This window comes from Cervus elaphus, chromosome 24 (genome assembly GCF_910594005.1).
Source record: "Cervus elaphus chromosome 24, mCerEla1.1, whole genome shotgun sequence".
Taxonomy (NCBI): domain Eukaryota; kingdom Metazoa; phylum Chordata; class Mammalia; order Artiodactyla; family Cervidae; genus Cervus; species Cervus elaphus.
In genome coordinates this window covers 59971053-59989456 of record NC_057838.1, presented here as the reverse complement: position 1 = coordinate 59989456, position 18404 = coordinate 59971053, and the positions used below count along the sequence as shown (strand labels likewise).

The 18404-nt window shown below is 55.7% G+C and overlaps 3 protein-coding genes across 5 annotated transcripts; 2 read left to right on the top strand and 1 right to left on the bottom strand.

The window, feature by feature from the left end:
• Positions 1-531: 531 nt before the first annotated feature.
• Positions 532-4743, bottom strand: ABHD14B (abhydrolase domain containing 14B). The gene is made up of 4 exons (XM_043886478.1): positions 4508-4743; positions 3389-3719; positions 1932-2173; positions 532-1573 (listed from the first exon to the last, which is right to left on the bottom strand). The coding sequence occupies exons 2-4, from the start codon at positions 3597-3599 to the stop codon at positions 1394-1396; spliced, it is 633 nt and encodes a 210-aa protein (XP_043742413.1). The 5' UTR covers positions 3600-3719; positions 4508-4743; the 3' UTR covers positions 532-1393.
• On the top strand, positions 4100-12698 carry ABHD14A (abhydrolase domain containing 14A). 2 transcript variants are annotated; one of them, XM_043886476.1, is made up of 6 exons: positions 4100-4372; positions 5609-5873; positions 8186-8403; positions 8569-8684; positions 10144-10379; positions 10592-12698. In XM_043886476.1, the coding sequence occupies exons 3-6, from the start codon at positions 8204-8206 to the stop codon at positions 10772-10774; spliced, it is 735 nt and encodes a 244-aa protein (XP_043742411.1). In that variant the 5' UTR covers positions 4100-4372; positions 5609-5873; positions 8186-8203; the 3' UTR covers positions 10775-12698. The 2 variants fall into 2 exon arrangements, with proteins under 2 accessions (XP_043742411.1, XP_043742412.1); XM_043886477.1 differs by lacking the exon at positions 5609-5873.
• A 197-nt stretch (positions 12699-12895) lies between these two features.
• ACY1 (aminoacylase 1) lies at positions 12896-17977 on the top strand. Of its 2 annotated transcripts, none has more exons than XM_043886466.1 (15): positions 12896-13146; positions 13526-13641; positions 14467-14531; positions 14623-14727; positions 15059-15153; positions 15413-15489; positions 15579-15668; positions 15769-15825; positions 16172-16245; positions 16331-16380; positions 16504-16648; positions 16731-16799; positions 17378-17457; positions 17583-17643; positions 17727-17977. In XM_043886466.1, exons 2-15 carry the CDS (start codon positions 13548-13550, stop codon positions 17889-17891), a joined length of 1227 nt encoding a protein of 408 aa, XP_043742401.1. In that variant the 5' UTR covers positions 12896-13146; positions 13526-13547; the 3' UTR covers positions 17892-17977. The 2 variants fall into 2 exon arrangements, with proteins under 2 accessions (XP_043742401.1, XP_043742402.1); XM_043886467.1 differs by having other exon boundaries at positions 13021-13146; positions 13490-13641.
• Positions 17978-18404: the final 427 nt, after the last annotated feature.

Here is an 18404-nt window from a genome sequence, read left to right as displayed (position 1 = left end):
CCTCAGCCACCCCCAGCTTCCGCCAGGCCCGGCCCTCGTGCGTCCAGGACAGGTTACCGGACCAGCTGGAGGAGGGGCCTGAGAGCGGTGTGACCCGGTGCACCCGCCCCGTGATTCCTCCCCAAAGCTACCCCCAGAATTCTTTTTTGGGCTAGGGTCGCGGCGTAGTTGAGTACTCGACTAGGGAAGGGATAAGAGTAGGCGGGGGGAGCTGGGCGGTTCCCAAGCTCTCGCTTTCCCCGCACGGCGCCCCAGGCCGATGCGCCCCCTGGGGCTCAAGTCTACCTCCCCTTCTCCGTAATCGGCTCAGCTTGGTCCCACTGACCTCCACCTCCCCTATAGCTGAGTCTCTTGGCACCTGGGTGTGTGGGGGTGGGGAGGGGAATCCAATCTCCCTTCCCCTCCATCTGGCCCGGTGGACAAAGGGCAGGGGGACCATCTGGTCCCGCCAGGGTGGGGGAGGGGCTCGCAGTGGCGGTCCCCAAGGGACGGGGGAGGGGCGGCGCTCTGGAAACTGCGAGAGCCTGCGGGTCTAATTGCATCACTTTATTTCACCGACCTTCACTCTTGGTCTCCCTACCAACCAAACCTCAAAGCAGGAAACTAGACAGGCCGAGAAGACCCAGGCCTGGGGAGCTGTGGAGCGCCCAGCTGGAAGATCTGAGGGTCGAAGTGGTGCCCCCTCCTCCTTTGGGAGCATTTGTGATCTGGGGCCAGCTGCAACCTGTGGGTGAGTGAAGTTCAGAGCTAGCCATACCCTAAGCCTGGTAGAGGGTCTCCTGCAAGGGCTGGCCTCATGGGATCTCTGCCTTCCCAGATATGGAGAGGGCAGAATGTGCCTGTGTAAGTACTTGTGTGGTGGCAGAATATGTGTGTGTGTCTGTGCGTGCAGTGCAACGCTGCCGTGAGTGTCAGCTCCCAACTGTGTGTACGGCCAAGTGAAGGGTCATATTTGGGAACATAGATGACTCTAATTTGTAAGCATGCATGTGGGCATGTATATTTTTGTGGCCCAAGAGGCGGAGTCAGGGGCTGTGCCACCCAGTGGAGCAGCCAAAGGAGGAGGTGGTAGGTGGGGAGAAGCTGGGCAGAGCAGAAGGAATGCAAGCTGAGGAGGAAAACTTATAGGAGAAGTTCATCTAATGGATTACCCTCCACCAGATTATGTCCCTTGATTCCTGAAATTTTTTTCCTCTCGATTTCACCTCTTCAGTCTGTCCCTGCAAGAGAAAGAAGAGGAAAAGACAGACCCTAAAAGAAAAGAACCCAGATAGACAGACATACCTGTTGCAATGTACAGGATGAGAAGGAACCCACAAAGGAAAGGAGAGAGAATGAGCAAGAGCGAGAGCAGGGCAGGCAAGCGGCCCATCCGCATCAGCAGGGCTGCTCCTCATGCTAGCCCCCGCAGGAAATCCAGCAGCCCTGTATGCCACTCCTCGGGTTTGTCAAGGTAACAGGGGTGCCCTGCCCCCGCCATGACCAACACCCGGTGGTTGGGCAGCTGCTTCAGGTGCTCAAAGCTGGTCTGACCCATAGGGTCTTGGTCTCCATAAACGATAAGAACTGATGTCTAGAGAAAGAAAAAGGAGGCAAAGTCAACAGGGACCTGCCATACCAGACCCAGCCTCCTAGAGATCAGCTCCAGCCCTCCCCATCACTTTGGTGTCTTCCTGGGGTCACTGCAAATGATGGGGAGAGACGGGTTGGCTCAGTGAAAGGGTCGTATGGAGAGGCATAAATTTGTGTCTGCCCCAGTACACAGCAAGGGCTTGGCATAGTAATCTGCTATCAGCTTACCCCAAGGGTAGAGATTGGTGGTTCAACTCGTCTCAGAAACTACCCCTTTGGTTACCCGGTCCCCCCGGGGCCCCAGGATGGACTCTTCCTTGCTCCTGGCAGGGGCATTTCAGCCTCCCACACAGGGGTACCTTCACTCTGGCATAGTCGGCAGCATTGATTTTGTCAGTGCAGATGGGGGCCACTGGCACGTAGCCCCGGAGCTGGGAGCCTGGGGCCGTGAGGAAGGGCAGGGAGTACATGCCGCTCAACGATGGGCTGATCACAACCGGGGGGCCCAGATCCAAAGCATCCACCACAGCTGCCAGGAAGCTGCTGGGGGCCAGCTCCCCAATAGGGGCAGGCGCTTTTGCTTCCTTGGAGCGCCCCAGACCTGCAGGGATTCAGGTGTGGGAGAGACAAAGGTGGTGAGTAGGAAGACAGCAGAGAGATAGTCCCTTCCTCCAGAAAGCCCTCCTAGGTCAAGCTCTGTCAGGTTCCTGCAACATGCATGTAGTTATTCCTACAGCAACCTAGGTCTGTCGTACCTGTGGCAAGCATAAGGCATTTCCCTCCATGTTTGTGCCCACCTCCACCAGAACAGTGTCCTCAAAGAATCAGGCTCTGAAGCCCCACATGGCTGGATCCAAGTCCCGGTGATCCACTTACTATGTAACCCTGGGAAAGTGCCCTCAGCCCTCTCTCCACTGTTCAGTTTCCCCATCTGTTAAAAGGAGGTAACAAAAGTACCTGCTGTTTGAGATTGTTGTGAAAATTTAGTGAGTTAACTGCTTCAGAGGCACCTGTCCCAGGGCTGGCAGGGTAGATGCCTCCAGGACAGGGGATGAGGGGTGGTCTCTGCACACATATCCCCCCTCTGGTTACTCAGTCCCTACCTTCTGCAGAAGGATTAGTTCATGGCCTTGGCTTGGAAGTTCGGCCCAACCCACTATCAGAACCAATCCTGTCCCGTCCTGGAGGCCCGCCCTTGGACGCTGAAACCATACCAGCCATGGCCAGAGACCGAAGCAGGTTGGCCATGCTGCCCCTTTCACACTTGGCACCGTGGGCTGGGGCCTGCCAGTTGTGGTTATGACTGGCAGTCTGGTGCTGCCCTTTCCTCTCTCAGGACCTAACTTAGGGCTTTGTAGGTGGGATCATGACCAGGGGTTTAGCCATCCCCAAAGGTGCCAGGGGACACTCCTTAGGGCTTCCAACAGAGCTGGTGTTTACGGCTCTTTCAAAACATTTTACTTGCCATCAGCTGAGTACTAATTATTCTGTGTTACATACAGGTCACATACTCACATGGAACATCTCAATCCATTCTCATTAAAACCATCCTCCAGAATGGGTGTGGTTATCTCATTACAGATAAGGAAACAGGCTCAGAGACACGGAGACACTGCACCGAGCAACAGAGATGCAGCTGGGCAGTGTCCAGACCGTATCTGGATGGACTAGAGAAGCTTGAAGGCCCTTGTAGTGTGCACTTTGACCTGTCTAGCTCGGATCAGCCTGGCTACATCCCCCCAGCCCCCCAGCCCTGGGTCCCCAGTGAGGCCCCCACAACCCCTGTCCAGAAGCCTGCCCCCGCCCCCCGAGTTACCTGGCAGGTCAATGGCCACAGCCCGGTAGCCAGCCTGGGCCAGCCTGTGTAGTGTGCCCAGGTTCTGCCAGGTCTCGGAGGAGAAGCGTATGCCATGCAACAGCAGCACGGAGAAGCGGGCGGCCTGCCCACCGCCGGGGCGAGCCTCTCGGAAGAAGAGGCTCTGGCCCTGCACCTGGGTGGTGCCCTCATGCTGCTCCGCGCCCGCCATGCCAGCTGCTGTGCTGGTGCCACAGAACACCCTGCCCACGTGGAGCAGGGAGGCTGCCCCAGAGAGGGCAGGGGTCTCTCCTGCAGCCGCAAGGAGGCTCCCAGAACTCTAGGCGCACGCCTGGGATGAGGAAAACATAGGTGTTATTTCTGCCTCTGCCACTACCTAATTGCCTTAGTTTCCTCATCTGAAATATGGGACATGAATGCCCACCTCAAGAATGTATGAGTTAAAAAAAAAAAAAAAACACATAATTGAGTGTGCCTGCCTTTGGAAAAAACTCAATACATGGGGCTCCCGTTACAATTATTGTTCCCATTGTTAGTATTCTTTCCTGCCTTTGGGGATAATACAATAGAACTTAGCTCCTAGGTGGTAGATAGGATTAAATGAAGCCAGGCGTGTAAAACACTCCCAGTGCCCAGCACACAGTAAGCATAGTAAAGGTATCAACAGTAAGGAGCTGACTATTCTGCTTATCAGCCTTTTCCTCCTCCAGGCACTGCTATATAGGTCATGGATTGGCAACGCAAACCCAACGGAGTTGGGGCTGGAGTGAAAAAAAAAAAAAACAAAACTATTTTCCGGAGCCGGAAACCGGAGCGCTGAGCGGGGAAAAGCTTTGGAGTTCCGGCTCACGAAACCCGCGAGGTGCTGAGCGCGCTGCCCGCTGAGGCCCAACACACAGTCGGCCGAGGCCAGACGTGGTCTCCGGCACCACCACCTCTGGCTCGGTCCCCTCCGAGGACCTCGGTTGTGGATCGCAGGGTCTGGTAAGGTGCATGCAAAAGCCGAGGGGGGCAGACACTAGGAAGGGGAGCTAAGATAAGAAGGGGAGAAACTTTGCGGTGGGTGGGGGGTGGGTTCTAACTAGAGAAAGGGAGAGTCGGAGGGCGCAGGATAGGTACCTGGGGAGCTGCGCGAGGAGGCAGGCGAGTGCAGGCTGCGACTGGGGCCGGGGCGGGGAAGCAGGGAAGGGGCTGGTGCGGGGAAGGAGGGAGGTGGCCCGCCGGAGGGCGGGGGCTGAACCGTGCTCCAGGGCGCCCGCTTGTGGCCGCAATCCGTCGCAGGGAGGTGGGTGCTGCTATGCTAGACCCATCTTCTCACAGCGGTCTCGGTTTCCCCATGCCCCTCGACCCCATGTACCCCGGACTGGGTCGGGCCCAGAGACCTTGAGCAACCTGCCCCTGGTGCATATGGTGTGTCTTGAGAAGAAGGGTTCCTCTGGGGTCTCATCGATCCTGCTCCCTCCCCAATTTCCGCCCCCCGCCCCCGCCCAGTCCCCAGCCTGGGCTGCCCAAGCCCAGAGTTTTCAGTCTGGAACACAGTGGAAGCCAGACTGATTAGAATGCAAAGTTTTGCCAATGTCTAGCCTTGATCGCGGAGAAGGCAACGGCACCCCACTCCAGTACTCTTGCCTGGAAAATCCCATGGACTGAGGAGCCTGGTAGGCTGCAGTCCATGGGGTCGCGAAGAGTCGGACATGACTGCGCGACTTCACTTGCACTTTTCACTTTTCACTTTTATGCATTGGAGAAGGAAATGGCATGAAGGAGCCTAGAGGCCACCAGGGCTTTGGCTAAGAGCGTGTGTGTGTGTGTGTGTGTGTGTGTGTGTGTGTGTGTGTGTGTGTTTGCAGGGGCCAGGGAAGAGCGTGTGTGTGTGTGTGTGTGTGTGTGTGTGTGTGTGTGTGTGTGTGTGTGTGTTTGCAGGGGCCAGGGAAGAGCGTGTGTGTGTGTGTGTGTGTGTGTGTGTGTGTGTATTTGCAGGGGCCAGGGAAGTGGCTGACCAGAGACCTGGGGCTGCTTCAAAACAATACTAATATCTGGCAGTTACACAGTGAAGCTTCCATGCCAGACAGCAGGTCCTTAAGACAACCCTCTGCGGTGGTGACAACCCTTTGTGGGCCTAAAGACAACCCTTATCCTTAACCCTGCCATACAGACCAGAGACTAAGGGTGGAGACACGCTGGTGGGAAGAAGTCGGGTGACTTCTCTTTATGCCCCAGCTCTCAGGCCGAAAAACAACCTAGCAAATCTGGACAGTGGGAAGTGGAGCCGGGCCTCTGTGCTTTGGGGTGCCCCCCGCCCCACCCCAGGCGCGGGACTGAGACCGCGGAGTGCGCAAGCGCACCGAGGCTCTCCGCCACCTAGTGACCGCAGCGGCCCGCAGAGTGGTGGAAGCAGCGACAACGTCGCGGCGCTGTTGGACCCTGGTCGCATCCGAGCAGAGCCCGCCCAACGGCGGCGGGTCCAGTCATCCCGGTTGGCCCGGTAAGTGTCCCCGGGGAGTGAGGCCAGCAGGTTGCCCGGGGCGGGCCGTTCTTGCCCCGCCCCTTGCAAGCCCCCGGAGCCCTGGGGCAGAGTCCCACCGCCGGAGGGGCCGCGCTGGGGGAGCCAGTGTGCTTGTTTGTGTTCCGTTGTCACGTGTGTGCACCCGCTCAGTTGTTGGCAGTGTGTTCTTGGGGGCCTGGGTGTGTGTGTGTGCGTGTGTGATGTGTGTCAGTTTTTCTGTGTGCCTACGCTGGGGGGCAGTATGTCAGTCTATCTGCCCGCTTGTGTCTGTTTATATCTATTGTGTGTGTTTCTGTGTGCTGTGTGGCTTTAAGGGTGTATATCTACCTGTATGTATGTGTATTTCTCAGGATCGGTGTTTGGGTGGGTGTCTGCCTGTACCTCAGAGTACACGTTCGTGTGTATATGTGTAGTTTTAAGATTGTGTATATGACTGTGTGCTTGAGATAACGAGGGTCTGCATATGATTTTAAAAGCGTGTGTGTGTGTGTGTGTGTGTGTGTGTGTGTGTCTACCGGTGCGTCTGCCTTCCTGATAACTGATGTATGTGTGATTTTGAGGGTGTATTTCAAGGTATCGATTGTACACAGGCCCATGCATGTGCAAGAAGGCTGTGTGTCCATGCAGGGACTAGCTTGTACAGAGGAAAAGTGTTTGGGGACAAGAGTTTGTGTGCATGTCTGTACACCTGTGTGTCATTCTGAAACGTATACCAAGGACCTCACGTGGGTACAGTGCCTCCCCTCCCCCTCTTCCATCTCTGTAGCATACTGTTGTGTAGTGCTCCAGCTGCCTGGGTTGCCGTAGCAATGGCTGCAGTGCCATTCCTCCCTACCTGGAGAGGTGCCCCAGTGCCCCAGGCCCATCACAGGAGAGGTTCAGCATGGATACTCTACTTGGTGGGAACCTAGGCTGGTGTGTTGGATGCTTGCATCTGAGGCTGGTGGTAGGCAGAAAGAAGAGAGGAGCGTATTCTTCCTCCACGCAGCTCCTGGCTCTGCTCCAGAGGGGCTGCCACTGCCCCGTCACCACCTGACCCTGGAGACTGGGGCTGGGGGCTTGGGAAACATCCCCAAAATTTCTGGGAGAGGTGGGTGGGGTCCAAGGCGATTCCCCAGCTCAGATCTAGGGCCAGTGCCCAGCAGGCACTCAGATAAAGACATGTTCACTGGAATCCAGGAACAAGGATCCCTAGACCCAAAACATGATGATGGGCTAGCCCTTGGTCAGGCCCCCTGTATTATTGAAATCTCACAGAAGGCTTGGGAGGGCAGCTGCAAGGTTATTTTCTCCATTTTACTGACAAACAAAGTACACAGCCAGGAATTGGCAGAGGAGTCTCAAAGTCAAGGCTGACTGCTCCGGGTGTGGGTCCTGAGGTCTGTCTTCCGGGCTGGCAAAGACTCAGACTGGAGGAGTCCATGAAACAGGTCACTTGGCGAAAAAAGCTGGGGGGTAGGAGGCATTTGTCTCTCCAGCCTCCTGCTGCCCTTTCCATTTGTAAGTGTGCCATGCTTCTTGCTAGCCCCATACTCAGGCCTAGGCACTTCCTCCATCAGGGATATTCTCCATGAGTTCTCTTCCCACTTAATACTAGTTGGGGTAGAACATTAAATATTCCCATCACATTCTGACTTTAGCATTATTGTATGCAGTCTGATAAAAAGAACCATTTGCAAACATGCCCTTAGTGGGACATTGCTTTACCCTTTGATGTCTTTCACCTTTGATGACCGTCACCACTCCGACCACTAGTTCATCCATCACCTCCCAGCCCCAGTTTCCTTCTTAGCAAAATTAGTGTGGCCTGGTTGTTGGGAGCCTGGCCCTGGGCTCAAGTGTCAGTTCTGCTACTTGCTACACTGCACATCAGGCAAGAGAATCTACCTTTCTGAGCTTCAGTTTGCTCATTTATAAGAAACCTACAATCATATCTGTTCCCTAGCGTTCTTGTGTGGATTCATGAGTCATTACATGTGAAGGGCCTAGGACAGGGCTTGGCTGTCATAAGTACTTAATGAGTGGAAGTGGTTTTAGCTGGCACAAGGATGGTGGTGGCCACTGATGCCAGGGGGACATCTCAGATGCTCCTCACACGTATGGGGTATCTGAGCCCTTGCCCTGGCATGTGGAGTACTTGGGTGTGAACCCTCAGACACTTGCCCAGGGCAGAGGAAAGGGCAAGAGCTGAGCTTTTCCTCTGCTGGGAACCCCTGGGTGGGATTTGAGGGGGTTTTGTGGGAGCTCAGCTCTACGCTCTACCCTCTTCTCCACCTCCTCTTCTCCTCCAGACTGTGGTACAGACCTCCATGAGCCGGTCCCAGGTTGCCCTGCTGGGCCTGGGCCTGGGCCTGCTGTTCATGCTGCTGCTATATGTGGGGCTGCCAGGACCCCCTGAGCAGACCTCCTGGCTCTGGGGAGACTCCAATGTCACGATCCTGGCTGGTCTCACCCGTGGCAGCTCCCCCATTTTTTACCGTGAGGTGCTCCCATCCCACCGGGCCCACAGGTAGGTGCTTACCCTAGGGTGTAGTAGAAGGATTAGGCCCAAGGAGAGTCCCCATGTGGGACCCACCCCCAGCTCAACTCAAAGTGCTCAGGGCCTGGGAGGGCGGTGGGAGAAGCCTTGGAAAAAAGAACCCCCAGGACACACACACTCCCCGTGTGCCCACAGGGTGGATGTGGTGCTGCTCCATGGAAAGGCCTTTAGCTCCCGGACGTGGGAGCAGCTGGGCACACTGCAGCTGCTGGCGCAGAGGGGCTACCGGGCCGTGGCCCTTGACCTTCCAGGTGAGCCCCCGCCCCTGGGTCCAGGGACGTCACATGCAGCAGGGACAAAGGGACAGCATGCCAGAGGGTAGAACTGGAGGGCTGGGAAAGCCCTAAGGTGTGGCTGGGGCTCATCTGGACCCCAGGGTCTAGACAGGCAGTGGCAAGTCACAACACAAAGGGGCAACACGAAAAGCTCTGTGTTTTTATTTTCTACCTTGAAAACTACAGAGTGGATTGTTGGATGTCACAGAGCGCTTAGAAACATGACCTTACCAAGAAAGAAAGAAACATGACCTGCCTCACAAAAGATCACATGGGGAGATCTCACTGCTCTTTTTATGACAAACTAGGTAGCTTTATGTCTTTTTCAGCTACACAAATGATTTTTTGCTGTTATTCTTGTCATTAAAAAATCAACCAAGAGTGACCCCTCTCAGAGACCCATGCCATTTCTCTCTCCCTGTCACTTTTCTAAGCAGTTTGAGGGTGCCAGATCCTCTCTGGGTGCTTTTATACCTAGAGATGCAGGGTTATGTGGTGGGGGTTGTAAACATGACTGGTGTCCTGCCTGCTTAGCGAATCTCTGTGCAACCTGGTTTTCTTCCCCTCGGCCGTGTCTCATGGGTCATATCAGGCACTGTGACCCTCCCTTACCCAAATGTGTGCCATTGGAGGGATGGACAGCTTTCATTTGGCCACTCCTCTATCGGTGGCTGTGTAGGCTGGTTTCAGTGTCAGTCAAAATGCTCAATTAAGGAAGCTGAAGCATCTTTGGGCATGCCTCTTCTTTTCTTCTTTTTTTTTTCATTGCTTATTTTATTTTTTGACCATGCCACACAGCATGTGGGATCTTAGTTCTCTAACCAAGGATGGAATCTATGCCCCCTGCATTGGAAAAACAGAGTGTTAAGCACTGGACCACCAGGGAGGACCCTGAACATGCTTCTTTGAGCATATGGGCAATAATTTCTGTAGGGTAGCCATCAGGGACAATTGATCTGTCAGAGGACACACATTTAAAATTTCTTGACAAATATTATCTTACCCTCCAAAAATGCTGTATGGATTTACTCTCCAATCAGTCATGCATGAAAGTATCCATTTTCCCTCATCTTCCCTAACATTGTGTATTATCAATATATATTTTTTTTAATTTGACTGTGCTGGGTCTTAGTTGTGGCACATGGGATCTCGTTCTCTGACCAGGGATTGAAACCAGGCCCCTTACATTGGGAGCATAGGGTCTTAGCCACTGGACCACCAGGGAGGTCTGTATCAATCTTTAGTTTTGCCAATATGATGAATGAAAGATGGTTTTCTTAACAGCCCTATCACCTTACAAAAACATAACTTCAGGAGATTTGGGGGTGGCAGATGTTATGTGCCACTGGTCCCCATCTCTTTAACCACTATGGTGAGCAGGAAGTCCTGACCACCTTCCCAGCCTCCCTCAGCTGGTGCCTTCTGCTGTTCCCAGGTTTTGGGAACTCGGCACCTTCAAAGGAGGCAAGCACAGAGGCAGGGCGGGCAGAGCTGTTGGAGCGAGTGCTGCAGGACCTAAATGTGCAGAACGCCGTGTTGGTGAGCCCTTCACTGAGTGGCCGCTATGCCCTGCCCTTCCTGATGCGAGGCCACCACCAGCTGCGTGGATTCGTGCCCATTGCACCTGCCTCCACCCAGAACTACACCCAGGAACAATTCCAGGCTGTGAAGGTACTGGGAGGAGGGTCCCTGAAAGTCCTGGCTTCCTGTCCCTGGCTTGGGTCATGGGGGGAAAACACATAGGTTGTACTTGGAGGATACATGGCCTCATCCTTGATATGGATGGAAGAGATGAGGTGTATCGGGAAGATATCCTAAGGAGGTGGCTTGAGGGTCAGTCCCCCTCAGGCCCCAGGATCATGGCCCCTTGCCTTGCCCTGCAGACCCCGACTCTCATCCTGTATGGGGAGCTGGACCGCACCCTGGCTCGGGAGTCACTGCGGCAGCTCCGCCATCTGCCCAACCACTCCACGGTGAAATTGCGCAATGCAGGCCACGCCTGCTACCTCCACAAGCCACAAGACTTCCACCTCGAACTCCTTGCTTTCCTTGACCAGCTACTGTGAGCTCACCCACTGTCCAGGCCCCAGGCCTGGCTTGAACTTGGAGGGTCTGGACCAGTCCCCACCAGGGCAGCAGGCCCTGTGATTAGAGGGCAGAGGCCAGAGGGCTAGACCCAGTCGGGACCTTTCATTTATCTCAGAGGCACAATTAAAAAAAAAAAAAAGCATTTTTGTCATACCTGGGGAGTGACAGGTCCTGTTTGCTGGCATTGCTGCAGGTGGGGTGAGAGTTGGAGCCAAGTGTGGGACTGCTCGGGACTGAGAGCTGGAGGGACTGCTCCAGCAGCCTGAGAAGGCTAAGACCATAGGCTACTTACTAGATGGCTGCTGAGTGGCTAGTCTGTGACTCAGTTTCCTCATCAGTAAAATGGGTGTGATGTAACACCTAGTTTAGAAACTGGTTTTAGGATTGAAGGAGTCTGGGTAAGCAGAGCACTTGGCCACACGGGGCTGGCAGATGGGACTGTCATTGAGAGGGGTCATTACTCCTGCTAAATGATCACTGGGATTGATGGGAAATCCAGGGTCTGGTGGCTGAGATGAGTGAATCAGGATATAGGTTCCATGGCCAAAAGGGGCAGGATGTGTAGAGGAGGGGATGGGGAATGTGGTTTATCTTGTAACATAGTGTTGGGGAGGGGGAAATTTCCCTCTCTCCCCATCTTGAATTCTTGGTTAGACTAACAATAAAACTGACACAAAACAGATTAACAGGAGAAAAAGAAATTTTAGTTGTGTGCAAGGAGGTCTCATAGAAATGAGACTTAAGAAGTGACCAAAGCAGGCAGCTTTTATACTTTTTAGACAATAAATTTGTGAGGACTTGACAGGACAAAAACATATTTTGGATGCTCAATTAGTAAATACTCTATTAATAAACAGAGTTTGGGCTTGGGGGTAGTAAATTAAAAGAAGTAACAAAGTTGGTTTATAGGGGCTTCTTGGCCAGCATTCCCTGTCTCTGGAGATAAGGGTGTCCTATCTCCAGATCCAAGGAATGTACCTTTCACAGAGATTTCTTTCCTGCTTTCAGGGAGACAGAAAGGAGGGTCAGAATGTCCCTCCTGCATTGGACATTTCTTAAGTGACTTTAATTCAAAATAATCAACATGCCAGCAATAGCATTGCTGGTGAACCAGCAAGCCTGCTTGTGTCTGGGAATATGTGGGTCAGCAGCTGAATTTAAACCCCAGGAGGGTTGGATGGACCTTACCCTACCTTCCTAGCCTGCCTCCCCTGTGCCCAGAGGTTGAAGTCTTCAACCCCACCCCTCCCCAAGCTGAGTCACCCTCCGGAACTGGCTGAGTACAGAGGACAGCTGGACACACAAATGGGCAGCTACAACTGTGTGCAGCCTGTGGGTGGCCAGTGGGACACCTGTGCCTCTTTTATCGTCCTTCTTCGGTGGCTGCAGAAGAGCCAAGGAACCTGGCAACAGGATCAGCAAAGAACGTGCCACACGTATGCATCTGTGCAGTTTCCTACCTCTCCTTCTGTCTACAGCGTCACGATTACATCCTCTCAGCGTGCCATCCTCTGTCACATCCACCATCTCACACTCACATGGTCATACACAGTCACCCACTGACACACAGCTTTGCCCACACAGCGGCGCGATCACACAGGCACTCATCCGTTCACTTATCCTCCGTGCCTGGCACGCCGTCCGTCTGCTCTATGCCCTGCCAGGAACAGGATCCTGAGGATACCTGGACCAGCCTCCTGGCACTCACAGATTGTTGTTAACCAGTATACCTCTCCACACAGGGAGCGCTGAGGCCGTCCCTAAGGAGTTGAAGCGTGAAGAGGGGAGAAGTAGAGACTCGCGGGAGGGGGTGGCGGAGCAGGTGGGGACCAGCTCCAGCAGGACTTAGCGGGACTGAACCCTGAGAGCGAGGGGGCGCCCAGGCGGGCAGCTGCGACGTTTCCAGCCGGTGCCTGCCCCCTTCTTTTCTCGCCCAATCGGGAGGCTGCAGGAGGTGGGGCCGGCTACACAGAACCAAGGGCGGGGCCGGGGGCGTGCCCTGCTGGGCGGGACTGGGCCTGCGGGGGCGGGGTCAGCCCAGAGCTCGCCTCCGGGTGCGGGGCGGAGCTGGTGGTGGAGGCAGCTGTCCCGGGGCGGGCTCCCGAATCCCAGCCTCAGGTAACTGGTGGAGGCTGCAACCACTGGCGGGCGGGGACGCCCTCTCCGACTGGGCCTTAGAGTCTGGAATGGCCCTGATTCGCAGTCTTCGGTTCCGCCCTGCGAGGTCCGGCCACGTGGTGGGCGGACCTGGGCAGTTTTGATCCTGAGACCTCACAGGACCCCGAGTCCCGCCCAGAGTCCAGGGCGGACGACAAGCGGCGAGCGCGGGCCAAGACCAGCCGAGAGCGAGGTGGGGGGCGTTGGAGACGGGTAGCGGGATCTGGAGCTCCCTGAAGTGTGAAATCCAGGCAATGGGGAAATTTCTTTTCGAGAAGGGCGGCGGGAGTCAACGTGTGGGTTCAAACGTGGCTCAGTTACTTTCTAGCTGTCTCTGAGCCTCTTTTTGCTTTTTCCTCTGTAATGTGTGCATTCAGAGGCACGAACTTCATGGGGCTCCTTGGGGGATTAAACAAGGAACTGTGTTGAAAGTGGCCAGCACAGTGCCTGAAACAGAATGGGGGCTCTGTAACGGGGGACGTCTGGGGAGCCGCCCTGGGGAGGGGCGACGTGCAGATGGAGTCCACTTGCCCCAGGTGCGGGGAGTAGGCAGCCACTCGCTTTCCCCCCAGCTCACCACGGCAGGGCCGCACCATGGCCAGCGAAGGTAGCGAGGGCGAGCACCCGTCCGTGACGCTCTTCCGTCAGTACCTGCGCATCCGCACCCTCCAGCCCGAGCCCGACTATGGTGAGAACGCGGCGGTTTCAGGACCTGTGGTGGGGCTTCAGGGACGGGGACTATGCTCTAAACCAGGCAGCAACCTCTGTCACCCAGCTGAGCCTAATCTGCTGCCTCAGATGGCTCCGCCACTGGTCTAAGTCGTTCCCTGGGTCAACAGACTTCTCAGCAGCCTCTCCAGTCTGTGCTGCTCCAAAAGTTACAACCGGCGTTTAGATAAGGAACATCTCTCGCCTCACTCCCCAGGACTTGCGGTTGGGGAGGGGAAGCAGAGGCTCCCGGAAGTCTCCCGGGGTTGAACAAAGGCCACAGCCCTTAAGGAATCAGACTTGGTGCCACAGAACTCTGTACCTAGGTCCAGTTCAAATCCCAGCTGGTGAGCCTTGTGTCTCTGAGTCAGTTTCCCCAGATTAAAAAAAAAAAAATTGTTTATTTAACTGTGCCAGATCTTACTTGCCATGTGTGGGAGCTTTCATTGCAGCATGTGGGGATCTAGTTCCCTCTACCAGGGATGGAACCTGTGCCCCCTTCATTGGGAGCCCGGAGTCTTAACCACTGGACCACCAGGGAAGTCCCAGTTTTCTCATCTTTAAGGAGGGTAACGATGACACTTGCTTCTCACTCTGGACTTCCCACCTGGCCTTCCACAAAGGATCACTGGCCAAAAAAACATCTTTGGGGACTGAGATGCAAAGGTCTCTTATGGATGAGGAATTGTGTGGAGGCAGGTGTCTGCTCCCCTCTCTGGATGTCCCCCGCATCTCTGCCTGGGCCCATGGGAGGTGAGGATGGGTGGGGAGGCAGAAGTAGCAGTCAGGCTCTCTGTGTCCCCAGGGGCAGCTGTGGCCTTCTTTGAGGAGAGAGCCCTCCAGCTGGGCCTGGGCTGTCAGAAAGTGGAGGTGAGCGTGCGGCGCTGCATGGGAAGGGGGAGGTGGGCCTGAAGCAGCTTCTCGCCCTGCACTGACTACCCCTCCTCCTGGCCCTCTCTAGGTGGCACCTGGCCGTGTAGTGACCGTGTTAACCTGGCCAGGCACCAACCCCAGACTCTCCTCCGTGTTGCTCAACTCCCATACGGATGTGGTTCCTGTCTTCCAGGTGTCTTGGGGGTGTGGGGGTGTGGGAACACAGTGTCCCAGAATGGAACAACCCTTGTGGACAAAGGACAGACCTGCCCATTCAACTGCAGAGAGACCACAGTGCTGGTCCTGGCAGACTTGACCTCATAGAGTATTACTCCACTCCGGCAACCTCTGCCCAGTAGCCATTCCATGCCAGGGTGGGTTGGGTGTGCTGGTGGTGGAGGTGGGAGGCAGAGATGAGGGATGACGGCTGTCAGCAGCCCTCTTCAGGGCAGGACCACAGTTGAGCAAAGTAGGTTAATGACTACATTTGGGGCTTGGGTCCTTCTTCCTGCCCCTGCCCCCAGGAATATTGGAGTCATGATCCCTTTGAGGCCTTCAAGGATGCAGACGGCTACATCTATGGCAGGGGTGCCCAGGACATGAAGTGTGTCAGCATCCAGTGAGTGTCCTTCATTCCCAGTTTCCTCACAGGACCCAGGCATGATTGGAGAACCTCAAGGCCAAGGAACATCTTGACCCCTTACCTTGGGTGGGAATTCCTGCTATGACCATTGCCTGGATGGGGAGATGGGGACAGAGACTTGCTGGGAGTCACCTGCTAGGCTGTGGCAGAGCAGGGCCCAAGGCTCCAGCCTGCCTGCTCAAGCATCTGATGGCTTCCCCCAGCACCCAGCTTACACCCTCTCCCTGCCCCTCAGATACCTGGAAGCTGTGAGGAGGCTGAAGGCTGAAGGCCACCATTTCCCCAGAACCATCCACTTGACTTTTGTGCCAGGTAGGAGTGGCTGGTGGGGGGCACCTTCAGGGGCAGGGAGAGCGTGTTGGGGGTACCCACCCTATCTCACATTCCTACTGCCTTTACAGATGAGGAGATTGGGGGTCACCAAGGCATGGAGCTGTTTGTGAAGCGGCCTGAGTTCCAGGCCCTGAGGCCTGGCTTCGCCCTGGATGAGGGTGAGGAGAGTGGCAGGCCACTGAGCAACCAGCCGAGGGTAGGGAGGCTGCTGGTGAAGGCTGGGCCACTCCACCCTCTGAACCGCCTTTTCCTCCCCAGGCCTGGCCAACCCCACTGACGCCTTCACTGTCTTTTACAGTGAGCGGAGCCCCTGGTGTGAGTATGCACTTGGAGGGTGGGGATCACCGTGCAGATGGGAGGCTGGGCCAGCAGGGACAGGGGTCCGTCTGCCCAGGGCTCCCCAGCACGTTGGGGCCTGAGTAGGCCTTGAACCCAGGGCCTCTGCCTCCCAGCCCCTTCCTACCCTGGCGTCTCTTTCCTGAGCTTGAGTGGAGGTCCTAACTGTGGGCAGAAACCGGCTCTACCATGTGCATTTTGAGGGGGACAGAGCCCTGCCTGAGGAGTTTGGAAGGAGGGGGAAGGCCATGGGCCCATCTCGGGGCTGGTTGCTTTTCCAAACTGTCCCATTCTGAAGCCACCCCCTTCCTCCTGCCTCTCCCAGGGGTGCGGGTCACCAGCACCGGGAAGCCGGGCCACGGCTCGCGATTCATTGAGGACACAGCAGCAGAGAAGCTGGTGTGTGGCCCACGGGGAGGGAGTGTGGGAGTTCCCGAGGCTCTGTCCTGGGGCCCCTGTCACATGTCACCTCACACTCCCCTAGCACAAGGTCGTGAGCTCCATCCTGGCTTTTCGGGAGAAGGAGAGGCAGAGGTGAGGCAGACTGGGAAAGGGCACGGGGCTCTGGGAGGTCCTGCAAGGGAGGAGGTGGGGTTGAGCCACCTTTTTATCTGTTCCTCCTCCTTGCTGCTGGCTGCCCCTGCCCCCTCACCACAGGCTGCAGTCAGACCCTCAACTGAAGGAGGGGGCTGTGACCTCCGTGAACCTGACTATCCTAGAAGGCGGCGTGGCTTTTAACGTGGTACCTGCCACCATGAGTGCCAGCTTTGACTTCCGCGTGGCCCCGGATGTGGACCTGAAGGTGCCACCTCCACCTGGGTTTGGAGGAGGGAGCCTGGGTCCTCAGCCCAGTCCTCGGGGTCAGCTCACCTCCCTTCTCGTAGGCTTTCGAGGGGCAGCTGCAGGACTGGTGCCAGGCAGCTGGCGAGGGGGTCACCTTCGAGTGTGCTCAGGTATGGACAGGGGCGCCTACGACGGGGGAGTCATAGGAGCTGGGGAGACTGGGTTTGCTGCGTGGGTCACTATACACTTGGTGTGCGTGCATACATCCTGACATTTCTTTAGCTGTGAGACATGTTTTATTAACCAGCAAGCATTAGTTGTAGAGGCTACTGCTGGGTGCTGGGGAACACTGGGGAGTGGAATTAAACAAGAATTTTTGCCCTCAATTCTTATAGCATGAAGAGAGGAATAGACATGAATCAAATATGAACACATATGATCCAGGAAAGGGTGGGACCTTATACTGTGTGGACTTGTAATTGGAGTCTTTGACCAGACTGAGGTCTGGGACCACCTTCTTGAGCAAGGGGCACTTGGGCTAGGATCTGAGGACGGATGGGAAGTGGAGGACAGAGGTCTCTGGCCTGTGGCCTTTGAAGGACTGAAAAAGGGCCTGTTGCTGGACTGGCCAGCTGGATGTCTGGGTAGGTGGGTGGGGGTGTGTCCTGTGCCAGGCACAGCCTACTCTATGAAGAATAGGGCAAGATGCGCAGACTCTGTCCTGATCCTGCCATCTTTCTCCCCACAGAAGTGGACAGAGCCCCAAGTGACACCTACTGATGACTCAGACCCTTGGTGGGCAGCATTTAGCGGGGCCTGCAAAGACATGTGAGCACCGCTGGCCAGCCCTCCTCTCCCCTTCCCCTCTCTTCCACCTTCCTTTGCTCCTTCAATCCTTCCCTTGCCCTCCCTGCTTCCACATTCACCAGAACATTCACATTCACCCTCTACAGGAACCTCACTCTGGAGCCAGAGATCTTCCCCGCTGCCACGGACAGTCGCTATCTTCGTGCGGTGAGCCGCTCACAAAAGGGTGGGCAGTGGATTGGTTCCTGGGTGCTGGCCTTCCCGCTGATAGCTCCCCTCGTTCCCTGCAGGTAGGGGTCCCGGCTCTGGGCTTCTCACCCATGAACCGCACGCCTGTCCTACTCCACGACCACGATGAACGGCTGCACGAGGCCGTGTTCCTCCGTGGGGTCGACATATACACTCGGCTGCTGCCTGCCCTGGCCAGTGTGCCGGTCCTGCCCAGTGAAAGCTGAGCCCCGTGCAGTCCAACCTCCACCCTGGACCACTGCCAAGGAGCTCCCTTCCCTCCTGCCCTACAATAAAGTCTCTGTGAACTGGGGCCACTTCCGAAGTACTAAGAGCAAGGATGTCCATGGAGCAGGGTTTCAAAGATAACAACTACTTCAGAGATGAGGGACCATACACCATATGCCGTACCTGTTGCCCCGGTATATCAGTAACTCCCTTTGAGCCTCCCAATGCCCCAAGTGACCACCATACTCAAATGGTGGACTACAAATGACCACCATACTCAAAAGCCAGTCTTGAGGCTCTAGTGTGACTATGCCCTTCACTGGCTGCTCTGAGGACTAAGACCGCAGGCTAAACAGCTGATCCGGGGGCAGAGGAAGACAGCAAAGTCATACAAGTTAAGGTAGTGCCACCAGTGCTTGGCCTCCTGGGAGCCCATTCACCTCAGAGTAGTGAATGCTGCCCAAGCCTGCTAGGAACCTGGAAATCCTCAGGCCAGAGTGCAGAATTCCCCT

Bases quoted from the DNA above. Each gene is read 5' to 3' on its own strand.
- ACY1 (XM_043886466.1), top strand. From the start codon at position 13,548: ATGGCCAGCGAAGGTAGCGAGGGCGAGCACCCGTCCGTGACGCTCTTC. The intron at 15,826-16,171 runs GTGAGTATGCAC...TGCCTCTCCCAG, and splicing joins CAGTGAGCGGAGCCCCTGGT to GGGTGCGGGTCACCAGCACC. The intron at 17,644-17,726 runs GTGAGCCGCTCA...CGTTCCCTGCAG, and splicing joins ACAGTCGCTATCTTCGTGCG to GTAGGGGTCCCGGCTCTGGG.
- ABHD14B (XM_043886478.1), bottom strand. From the start codon at position 3,599: ATGGCGGGCGCGGAGCAGCATGAGGGCACCACCCAGGTGCAGGGCCAG. The intron at 2,174-3,388 runs GTAACTCGGGGG...GAATCCCTGCAG, and splicing joins TGTGGCCATTGACCTGCCAG to GTCTGGGGCGCTCCAAGGAA. The intron at 1,574-1,931 runs GTACCCCTGTGT...TTCTTTCTCTAG, and splicing joins CCGACTATGCCAGAGTGAAG to ACATCAGTTCTTATCGTTTA.
- ABHD14A (XM_043886477.1), top strand. From the start codon at position 8,204: ATGAGCCGGTCCCAGGTTGCCCTGCTGGGCCTGGGCCTGGGCCTGCTG. The intron at 8,404-8,568 runs GTAGGTGCTTAC...GTGTGCCCACAG, and splicing joins CCATCCCACCGGGCCCACAG to GGTGGATGTGGTGCTGCTCC. The intron at 10,380-10,591 runs GTACTGGGAGGA...CTTGCCCTGCAG, and splicing joins AACAATTCCAGGCTGTGAAG to ACCCCGACTCTCATCCTGTA.